Source organism: Oncorhynchus gorbuscha, linkage group LG05 (genome assembly GCF_021184085.1).
Source record: "Oncorhynchus gorbuscha isolate QuinsamMale2020 ecotype Even-year linkage group LG05, OgorEven_v1.0, whole genome shotgun sequence".
In the NCBI taxonomy this organism is placed as follows: Eukaryota; Metazoa; Chordata; class Actinopteri; order Salmoniformes; family Salmonidae; genus Oncorhynchus; species Oncorhynchus gorbuscha.
Window position 1 is genome coordinate 83,250,985 of NC_060177.1, and position 12,211 is coordinate 83,263,195.

The window sequence follows — 12,211 nt, forward strand, 5'->3', positions numbered from 1 at the left end:
TTATGGCAGTGAGATACGTTATGATCCTTATGGCTGTGAGATACGTTATGATCCTTATGACAGTGAGATATGTTATGATCGTTATGGCTGTGAGATATGTTCTGGTCGTTATGTGCAGTAGATGGGTCCATGACAGTGAGATGTTGTGATCATGGCAGTGAGATATCTTATGAACAGTTGTCAGAAATGATCCTTATGACAGTGAGATATGTTATGATCGTTATGGCTGTGAGATATGTTCTGGTCGTTATGGGGTGCTCAGTGAAGCTAATAGTCCACAGTATGTCAATAAGAACAGTTGTCCAAAAACGACTTTTACGATATGATCATGTAGTCCACTAAACAGCCCTTTTGATCATGCAGAACTGTGAAATATACATTTATTATGAAATATTAACTTGTTTGTTGTTGTTCGTTTGTTGTTGTTTGATACACAGTACAGATGTAAAACCCATTGTTCATTCCCGCCACTGACCCCTTGACCCGCGACCCTATTAACAAAGTTGGTCACAGTTGGTTCACAATAAGTTAATAATGACACACCTCTGTTTGTTACACAGTCATATGGATTTACACTGATAATAAGGTCTACAAATGTTTCAAGAGACGACTGGTTAAATCCATGCACTTCATGCACAGATAATGGTCAACCTCCAGGCCACCGTAGTTAAGGGTCTCAATGGGTTCCATTCAGAAAGGAGATAAAGGAGCATGTTGGGAAATATGCCCATGAAGGCATTTGGATGAGAGCCATGCCTTTCTGTCAGATTATTTAGATGGTGGATTAATTGTCTGTTGTTGTTGTTGAGCTGTTCTTTTCTCAGTCATTTGTCCAGGTGTCTTACAGCAGTCTCTTTCAGAGGGTCAGGAGGCCATGGCCGTCCCCGCCTACTTCATGCCACTCCGTAGCACCTGATTGGCTGCGATAAGCATGACGCTGATGATGAAAGCGATGGCAAAAGCACATATCAGGCTCTTGCGTACACACGTCTGCTTGACTTGCTGCGTTGGACTAGCTGCTTGACAGGAAAAGGAGACAAGAGGAGATGGAGGAAAGTGAGAGATTATCAAGAAGGAGAGACATGCACCTGTGAGTCTTTTGAATAAAATCTCTTTTGATGCTCTGCACATATCTGATACCGGAGGCAAGTTACATTATAATCTCATCTCCAAATGTACAAGTATATGAACACAATTATTACGGATGAAAACTGCTTGGAGATGTGTTTTTACACCAGTGTGTACGATACATAATTACCTAGATTACAGCTCTGATTTCAGTTAGCTCCAAACAAGATAACAAATGCATTGGCACCTGAGAAGCATGATAAAATAGAATATATTAAGGAGTTTGGTGTACAGTGCCTTGCAAAAGTTTTCATCAACCTTGGCGTTCATCCTATTTTGTTGCATTACAACCTGTAATTAAAAAATAGATATATTTGGATTTTATGTAACGGACATCCACTAAATAGTCCAAATTGCTGAAAAAAAATACATAAAAATTAAAAAATATGAAAAAGTGGTGCATGCATATTTATTCACCCCCTTTGCTATGAAGCCCCTAAATAAGATCCGGTGCAACCAATTACCTTCAGAAGTCATATAATTAGTTAAATAAAGTCCACCCATGTGCCATCTAAGTCTCAAATGGTCTGTCACATGATCTACACATATAAACACCTGTTCTGAAAGTCCCCAGAGTCTGCAACACTACCAAGCAAGGGGCACCACCAAGCAAGTGGCACCATGAAGACCAAGTAGCTCTCCAAACAGGTCAGGGAAAAAAAGTTGTGGAGAAGTACAGATCAGGGTTGGGTTATAAAACAATATCAGAAACTTTGAACATCCCGCAGAGCACCATTAAATCCATTATCAAACAATGGAAAGAATATGGCACCACAACAAACCTGCCAAGAGAGGGCCGCCCACCAAGACTCACAGACCAGGCAAGGAGGGCATTAATCAGAGAGGCAAACAAAGAGACCAAAGATAAACCTGAAGGAGCTGCAAATCTGCAAAGGGGAGATTGGAGATGGGAGTATCTGTCCATAGGAATACTTTAAGCCGTACACTCCACAGAACTGGGCTTTATGGAAGAGTGGCCAGAAAAAAAAGCCATCTACAGTATGTCATTTCTTTATTCAGCTTCTTGATATGGTACACTTGTCAGGTGGATGGCTTATCTTGGAAAAGAGAAATGCTCACTAACAGGGATATAAACACATTTGTGGACAACATTTTAGAGAAATAAGCTTTTTGTATGTATGGAACATTTATGGGATATTTTATCATCCATCATGGAACCAACGCTTTACATGTCGTGTTTATGTTTTTGTTCAGCACAGATGTCTTTCTCAATTAAACTATTATACTGGAAGTATATCCAAGTGTACAATAGGTCTCCTACTGTCCATATTAACCTGAGACACGTTAAAGTGGTTAGCACAAAGTGTGTACTATACAGTGTGTACTAAAAAGTGTGTACTATAACATGTATACTATAAAGCGTGTACTATAAGGTTTCTTACTGTCTATATCCACCTGGCAGGCCCCTGGGTTCGCTATGTGACTCTCCTCGGTCATGATGATGTTCTCGATATCCTTCATGGTGAGGTGGTCGGAGAATGTATCATACAGCAGCCTCTTCAGCTCCTCTACCGTCAGCTTCTGCATGTCAGTCTGGACACACGCACACACACACACACACGCACGCACGCACGCAAGCACGCACACACACACACACACACACACACACACACACACACACACACACACACACACACACACACACACACACACACACACACACACACACACACACACACACACACACACACACACACACACACACACACACACACAGACAGACAGACAGACAGACAGACAGACAGACAGACAGACAGACAGACAGACAGACAGACAGACAGACAGACAGACAGACAGACAGACAGACAGACAGACAGACAGACAGACAGACAGACAGACAGACAGACAGACAGACAGACACAGACACACACACACACACACACACACACACACACACACACACACACACACACACAGGAACTGATGTCACTACAATGAGATACTGCTCTATGGTCAATTTTAGTTTATACGATGTTTTGTATTTGGGGATGGTAAGCTAAGTGATCCTGGAGATTTTAGCCAGAGAATACAACACAACACTGCCCATTGATACATGTGGCATACTGTATGACTGTCTGGACTTAGGGATTCAATTATTTTGAGCATACAGTACACTGCCATAGACCTCCTCTTCAAAAAAAAAAATATTTTCAAGAGTCAGATGTGGTTTTCAGGCACCTGTGATGTTTCACATTAATCTTTCACATGTGAACAAATCACATGACAAATGTCAGGTGGGGAAAAACGAACTTTTTTTGGACACGTGTGAGGATTCACATGGATTGTTCATATTACTCAGACATGTGTGGTCTCCCAACATTTCGCATCATGAGTTTCATATGTTTGCTTTTGTAGCAGGCGGGATTAGAGGCCATGGGAGAAGCCAACGTCTTGACCATTAAACCAAGAGGGTTTAACTAAAAGCCAAAACTAATTTAGAAGTCGCAGGCGAGACTACTTCATCATGTTACCATGAGCAACCATGTCTGCCACATGCCCTCTACATTTTCACATGTGTATCTTCATATTTTAATGTACATTTTAACTATGGGTATCAAATGTACTTGAATTTACTGCAGGTTTTTCTGTGATTAATTATTATTAATCGCAAATTTGAAATTTGCTCAAATTGAGCTGTAATTTAAGATTATTTATGCAAAAAGCATTACAAAAATATTTACATCTTGATTTTGTTCAAAGTAATGGTTAGCAAAACATTCTTTAAGCTCAACGTCAACTTGTTTTGACGTGGCATAGTTGTTTTCCGCTGTATATATTATGTATGTTGGATGTCTTCAGTGTACTTGCAAAGCAATAAAAAACGTGTGCACAAAAATGACAAAAGATTAAGTTGAGATTAAATCAGTTAATTTTAACATGTTAAACAGGATAAATAAGGGCACCCAGTTTTCTAGCATGAGAAACAGAAGTTTGATTTACACGTTATTGTTTTTCACGTGGAGTTTGTGAAACTGTAAATGAGATTTTTACATGTCAAACTGCATAACCAATTTTAATACGGCCAAGCACAAATTTCACATGTGCAACTGCAATTCACATGTTAGGTGAAAACATGTTTATGTTATCACATGTGAAAAGTTGGTGTTAACATGTGAATTAAAAATGTAAGACACGTGAAAATATGGTGTCAAGTGAAATTTTAGCTCAGCATGTGAAAACAGCTATTTCACATGTGAAAATGCTAATTTTATATGTATTTTTTTTAGGCCGGGAGGGGCACACACAATAAGATATGAGTTTCTTCTAGAATCTAGATTGTATACAAAGACACTGCATAGATCATGCTAACACAAGCCTGACTCTGAATCAGTCTCGAAATACTTTTTACTATTACTGTCAATATGGGAGGGTAATTATCTGAAAAACTGTCACACAGTAAAAACCTGATTTAATCTAAATTGATTTTTCTTCTTTCGATCGTCAGACTAGTGTATAAAATGGGTGGGGATGGTTGTTGAAAGTCAGGAAGGAAGGATACAGTTCTGACAGAAGAACATTACTAAGAATACTAAGTACTAAGTAAATACTAAGGTTGCATTCCAAACACATAAAAGTCACACCCTATCCCCTCAGCCCTCAAATTAAGTGGACACTTCTGATGATGTATCATGATGTCTGACGAGTTGACACCTGCAGGGCAAGGGGTGAGGGAAGAATGAATGGATTTTAAATGGACCGTTCTCGTTCGTCCCACAGTTGTGTTTTCAGTTATCATGCGATACAGTCCATTATGATTGGCTACAAGACAACACCTCCGCAGACATCGAATGCTAGCCAGCTGACTATATCAGGTAAATCGAAAATTACAATGTATAAGTGTGATGTCAGGGAAAGTTGTATGCGCAAGCTAACGTTTCCAAAAACTAATCAAATAAAAGCCTCATTACTCACGAGGGGTCACTGCCTTATCAACCCTCCACTGAATCTGGGAATTACATTTGTTTTCCTTTCAAGTCACAAAGTCTCCATATAATGGATAAATGGTGCGATAGATGACAGTTACAGTATAGCATTACATCCTAATCACCCAGAAGCCTTTGTAGCTTGTCAGTGGTAATAAGCAGGAAGGAAGCGGTTTATGATTACTTACCTTCCAGAACACAGAGTCAAAGTCGGTTCCGTGGAACTTGTCTGGCATTCCGGCTGCTGTCAGCTTGGGTCCGAGGAGAGTGACAAACTCTTCGAAATCCACCTGACCATCACCTGTTGATGACAGGAATCTTGATGACACCTGGTATGCTAGTGTGTGTGTGTGTGTGTGTGCGTGTGTGTGTGTGTGTGTGTGTGTGTGTGTGTGTGTGTGTGTGTGTGTGTGTGTGTGTGTGTGTGTGTGTGTGTGTGTGTGTGTGTGTGTGTGTGTGTGTGTGTGTGTGTGTGTGTGTGTGTGTGTGTGTGTGTGTGTGTGTGTCTGTGTGTCTGTGTGTCTGTGTTTGGGTTGGTGGGTGTGAGCGCCCGTCTGTGTCGTGAATGCGTGCCTGTGTGCATGCCTTTGTGCATGCATGCGTGTGTCCGTGTGTGTGTGTGTGTGTGTGTGTGTGTGTGTGTGTGTGTGTGTGTGTGTGTGTGTGTGTGTGTGTGTGTGTGTGTGTGTGTGTGTGTGTGTGTGTGTGTGTGTGTGTGTGTGTGTGTGTGTGTGTGTGTGTGTGTGTGTGTGTGTGTGTGTGTGTGCCTGTGTGCCTGTGTGCGTGTGTGTGTGTGTGTGTGTGTGTGTGTGTGTGTGTGTGTGTGTGTGTGTGTGTGTGTGTGTGTGTGTGTGTGTGTGTGTGTGTGTGTGTGTGTGTGTGTGTGTGTGTGTCTATCTCACCGTCCATGTCCAGTCTCTGTATGATGACCTCCAGCTCCACCTCATTGGGCATGTACCCCAGAGACCTCATGGCCATGCCCAGCTCTTGCTTCGAGATGAAGCCATTCCCATCACGGTCAAATACCTTGAACGCCTCGCGAATCTCTGTGAGGAAGACAACACAGAGAATTGTTTTAGTGTCAGCCTACCTGTGTCATGTGCCTAAGCACTAAATAACTTCCATTTCGAAAATAAGGTTTTAAATATGCTACACAAATGACTGGTCAATCTCTACCAACGAATGTAGCGGATGCACTGAAGACGATGGAAAAAACAGAACATTTAAATTAATGACAGTTTTTTTCTCCAATAATCATAGATCTCCAAGGGATAAAGTGATGTGAGGTGAACAAATGGCGCATTCACTTTCACAGTGTATAGATGGGATCTTAAGAGAGCCACTGTGGTCATTTTGACAGACCAAAATGCATCTGTTAAAAAATTAACTCGTTTTCTGTATGTAAAAGGTCACTTCAGGAAAAAAATGTATGACAGAAACCTAAGAAGAGGACATGTTGGCTTTTCCAATATATATTTTAATTTAAACTAATCTAAAGCATACCAGAGATCTGTATAATGAAGAGATATTCATGTCTCCGCCCTAACAATGGGAGTCGTTGTCCCAAAGGCAGGAAGGTAGGCGAAAAGCTTAGGTCTGCGTACTAAGCCCATAGAAACGGATTGGGCTTATTCTGGACAGATTTTGGCGAGAGTGAGCCCTCTCATTTAGCCTCTTCCTATCTGAGCATACTGACCAGGTCTGTCCTTAAAATACTTCTCCCATAGCTCAAAAGCCCTTTTCCTTACGAGTGACCGAAACCCATCACTCATATGTGTTGTAGACCGTCGGCCAGTCAAATTACTGATTGTAAAAGATCTAGCATACAGGAAACTGTTTCAGGTGATGATGAACAAACTTCCCTATATACGTACACTTGATGATGGGTAGATCTGGGATGAATCTGCTCCGGTATCTACTCTGACTGTTTTTGCAGTAGCCGAGAATCACAAAACACATTGTTAAAAAAATCATGTACGATATCAGATGTGTTTAAGTCAGTGTAAGTCTTATGGAAATTAAATGTAGCTCTGTGAGAGGACATTCTAGATAACATTTGCAGGTGTAAAATAGGTGACTGCAAACATGCTTATGTAAATAGTAAAATATGAACCCCCGATTTGAATTTGAATGACATTGAATAAGTCTATAATTGAATATATAAGGGACAATTTTATATATTCATTAAAGTGATTAGAGAAAGCAGGAATGAGTAGATGTACCCATCACTAAGTAAGAATTATCATAATAAAATGCACTTCATTCACTCTGTAGCTTATTGTTAGTGATGTGCGGTGTAGTAAATAACATGTGCTGTTGCATTGATGTAGTGGGGTGTCAGAATAGGGATATGTGGGCATGTCCGTGTGGGCATGCCCCTAACTCATTTTGACAAATATTTTGAGCAAAAAGAAAATGTGAGACGGATGAATGAAGACAGAATGTGTTGTGTATACATGAAGTGATGCCAATGCTTTAGGAAATAGTTTAGTATTATTTTCAAGGCGCAGAACGGAATGGATACCCATCTGCTACAGGGACAGGGGCACTTGGCTATCATGGATTACAATGTGACACACAATTTATAAGGTGGAGTAGAATGACATTTCCCCACCTCATGGCCACCCCAGCTGCTTCCGATCCTATTAACAACACCTCCAAATCCACCTGAGGTCCTTCACTCCAACTTTTTCTGGTGTTTGCCGTATAAACAGCTCTTCAGCTGAGCAGAGCCCTATTCCATTGAAAAGCCCAAACGCTGCTCTCAGGAGGGGCGAGACTCTTAGAAGGTCTATATCTCTTACAATTGGCTATGAACTATAAGAGAGTTACATCATAACAACTAATTACAATATACACTCAGTGGCCAGTTTATTGGGTACACCCACCTTTGTCTCCAGAACAGCCTGAACTCTATGGGACATGGAAAAGTTGATCAATTGGTATCAAATCGAAGTTTATTTGTCACGTGCGCCGAATACAACAGGTGTATAACTTACAGTGAAATGCTTACTTACAGCCTCTAACCAACAGAGAACAGTCTATGACTGGGGTGACTGTGGACTTTGAACATTTTAGGGCCTTCCTCTGACACCGACTGGTGTAGAGGTCCTGGATGGCAGGCAGCTTAGCCCCAGTGATGTGCTGGGCCATACGCACTACCCTCTATAGTGCCTTGCGGTCAGAAGCCGGTCAGAAGCCTTGCGGCAGTTGCCGTGCCAGGCAGTGATGCAACCAGTCAGGATGCTCTCCATGTTGCAGCTGTAGAACCGTTTGAGGATCTGAGGACCCTTGACAAATATTTGTAGTTTCCTGAGGGGGAATAGGCTTGTCATGCCCTCTTCACGACTGTCTTGGTGTGTTGGGACCATTCTAGTTTGTTGTTGATGTGGACACCAAGGAACCTGAAGCTCTCAACCTGTTCAACTGCAGCCCCGTCAATGAGAATGGGGGCGTGCTTGGTCCACCTTTTCCTGTAGTCCCCAATCATCTCCTCAGTCTTGGTTACGTTGAGGGATAGGTTGTAATTCTGGCACCACCCGGCCAGGTCTCTAGGCTCCTCCTAATAGGCTGTCTCGTCATTGTCGGTGATCAGGCTTACCACTGTAGATTTGTCTGCAAACTTAATGATGGTGTTGGAGTCATGCCTGGCCATGCAGTCGTGGGTGAACAGGGAGTACAGGAGGGGACTGAGCACGCACCACTGAGGGGCTCCAGTTTTGAGGATCAGCGTGGCGGATGTGTTGTTTCCTACCCTTACCACCTGAGGGCGGCCCGTCAGGAAGTCCAGGATTGTTTATTCCGAGAATCCTTAGCTTAGTGATGAGCTTTGAGAGTACTCTGGTGTTGAACGCTGAGCTGTAGTCAATGAATAGCATTCTCACATTGGTGTTCCTTTTATCCAGGTGGGAAAGGGCGGTGTGGAGTGAAATAGAGATTGCATCACCTGTGGATCTGATTTGGCGGTATGCAAATTGGAGTGGGTTTAGGATTTCTGGGATAGTGGTGTTGATGTGAGCCATTACCAGCCTTTCAAAGCACTTCGTGGCTACGGACGTGAGGGTTTCAGATCTGTTGACATTTAGGCATTTAGTGTTCTTGGGCACAGGGACTATGGCGGTCTGCTTGAAACATGTTGATATTACAGACTCAATCAGGGACATGTTGAAAATGACAGTGAAGACACCTGCCAGTTAGTCAGCACATGCCCGGAGCACACGTCCTGGTAATCCATCTGACCCAGCAGCCTTGTGAATGTTGAAGGTCTTTCTCACGTCGGCTACGGAGAGCGTGATCTGGAACGACTGATGCTCTCATGCATACCTCAGTGTTGCTTGCCTCGAAGTGAGCATATAAGTGATTTAGCTCATCTGGTAGGTTCGTGTCACTGGGCAGCTCTCGGCTGTGCTTCCCTTTGTAATCAAGAGACCTAATGTGTTCCCCACATTATTACACCACTATCACAAGACTGTACCATTGACACTGTACCATTGTACCATTTACACCACCATGGACTCATCCTGCTAATGCCAAATCCTGACTCTGCCATCAGCATGACACAACAGGAACTAGGATTCACCAAACCAGGATTTTTTTCCCTCTCTGTAATTTCCCAGTGTTGGTGATCGCCTGCCCACTGGAGCTGCTTCTTCTTGTTTTCAGCTGATAGGAGTGGAACCCGGTGTGGTTGTCTGCTGCAATAGCAAATACGTGACAAGGACCGACAAGTTGTGCCTGTTTGTGGACTGCTTGTTAGCATGAACAAATCATTCTCCTTCAACATGTCATCAACTAACTGTTCTCTCCCACATGGATGCCCCTTACTGGATGTTTTATGTTTGTTGCACCATTTGGGCGGGGGTAGCCTAGTGGTTAGAGCATTGGGCCAGTTATTGAAAGTTTGCTGGATGGAATCCCCAAACTGACAAGGTAAAAATGTTTCATTCTTCCCCAAAGGCAGTAAACCTACTGTGCCGTGGATGTCGATTAAGGCAACCCCCCCACACCTCTCTGATTCAGAGGGTTGGGTTAAATGTAGAAGACACATTTCAGTTGAAGGCATTCAGTTGTACAAATGACTAGGTTTACTCCCTTTCCTTCTCAGTAAACTCTAGACCCTGTCGTGTGCGAAAAGCCCTGGGGGCCAACTGTTTCTGCGATGCTGAAACCAGTGCACCTGGCATTGACGAATACCCCACCCTCAAAATCGCTTAGGTCACTCATTTTTTCCATTCCAACATTCAATCAAACAGTAACTGAATGCCTTGATGCCTGTCTGCCTGCTTTATATAGCAAGCCACGGTTACGTGACTCTCTGTCTGTAGGAACAAACCATTTTCATATACTGTGTGTTGTACCCAATAATCTTGTAATGGAATTCTTCCTCCTCTTCTGAGGAGGAGAAGCGAGAAGGATCGGAGGACCAATGCGCAGCGTGGTAAGTGTCCATAACGTTTATTTACAGACATAAACTGAACACTACAAAACAATAAACGTGAAACGAACGAAACCGAAACAGTACCGTGTGGCAACAAACACTCACACGAAAACAAACACCCACAACTCAAAAGTGAAACCCAGGCTACCTAAGTATGATTCTCAATCAGGGACAACGATTGACAGCTGCCTCTGATTGAGAACCGTACTAGGCCGAACTCAAAACCCCAACATAGAAAAACAAACATAGACTGCCCACCCCAACTCACGCCCTGACCATACTAAAACAAAGAGTAAATTGTGTGTATTTGCCACCATTGCCAATACTTGTCAGCACAAGATATCTATTAACATTAATCAAATAAATCAAAACAAACTCCTAACTCCTAGCTCTCCGGCCAACAAAAAAAACAAGAAGAACAACTTGCATCTACAATGTAATCCAGGCTAGGCTAGTTAGCCCTGCGAATTCAGCTAGCTCTACTAACCCATTTAGCCCTAGAAGCTCAGCTAGCCCCTCACACCACAAGTCCAACATGGCAACCAACAATGTCAACGACCTAAACCAGAATCAGAGCAAAGGGGCCTTGGAAGCAATCTCTTCCATGAGGATGGACATTTCCCACAAACTCGAAAGTGTTGTAACAGGGATTAGTGAGGTTAAACTTTACCTTAACTCCACGCGCTTTGACAAAGCAGAGGAACGCATTAGCATGGTGGAAGATACTCTAGTCACTGTCAAAACAATGACAGAAAAGCTTAAAAACAGGTGGCTGACATTACTTCGAAACTAAGCTCGCTGGAGAACTACCACAGGAGGTCAAATTTGAAACTGGTCCATCTACCCGAAAAAGTGAAAAAATGGTGATGCAGTTGCATCGCTTGAGAAATGGCTGCCCCGGCATTTGGGCCGGACATCTTTTCGGACACCCTACCCGTTGAAAGAGCCGATTGGCTTCCAGCTCCTAAAGCCCCAAGTCCTTATCATGAAGTTTCTCAACTTTACAGACAAAGTCTGACTGTTGTGGAAAGCCAGAGGCAAGGGCAAAGGGATGTACGGGGACCAAGAAATCCCGCCAGCTCAGGTACATCCCTCAACATTGCCTATGGAATAGCTTTCCCAGCTAAACTATGTGTGACGTACAATGGACGGTCACAACAGTTTGAATCTCCCTCTCAAGCCTAGGCATTCATCTGTGATGTATAACGTGATTCTTCTTTTTAGCCGTGTTGCCCCAGTGAAGTTTATCACCACCCTGGACTATGGAGAATTAAACCACCTTGGATTTTGTGGCTGGTTACAAGCTAGCAAACTAACGTTAGCCAATTTGTTGGCAGCTAGCTAGCATGACATTTAAGTGAATAATAACTCCTCTGAATAACAGTGTCTTGACAAGTGAGCACATTTTCTATGCCAGGTAAAACCGTGCCTCATTAGCTCATTGTTATGAATGTTTCCAAATAAATGTCATTAGAATACAGCTTAAACAAATGCAAATACAGCTACTTATCTGGCTGCACTTTGTGACGTAACTGTAAGTTACCTGTAGTTGGCTAGATAGCAACCAACAGATAATAACGTTGCCAACATAGCAATGGAACATTTAGAACGAACGACGGGTTCGCGTCCATAGATAAAGAACAAAAATACTGAACGATTGAGTCACGTCTCTGGCAACCGAACCGATAGACCAGAAGGCTTG

The 12,211-nt window shown here is 42.7% G+C and overlaps 1 protein-coding gene across 1 annotated transcript in view; it reads right to left on the reverse strand.

The window, feature by feature from the left end:
• Window positions 1-203: 203 nt before the first annotated feature.
• LOC124035285 (calcium-binding protein 7-like) overlaps window positions 204-12,211 on the reverse strand; it is a 54,454-nt gene continuing 42,446 nt past the window's right edge. The window contains exons 2-5 of the mRNA XM_046348743.1: window positions 5,975-6,118; window positions 5,261-5,373; window positions 2,532-2,682; window positions 204-1,016 (exon numbers count right to left, since the gene is read on the reverse strand). Of these exons, the coding sequence (XP_046204699.1) occupies window positions 889-1,016; window positions 2,532-2,682; window positions 5,261-5,373; window positions 5,975-6,118 (536 nt within the window). The 3' untranslated portion in view covers window positions 204-888. The remainder of the gene's footprint in view (window positions 1,017-2,531; window positions 2,683-5,260; window positions 5,374-5,974; window positions 6,119-12,211) is intronic.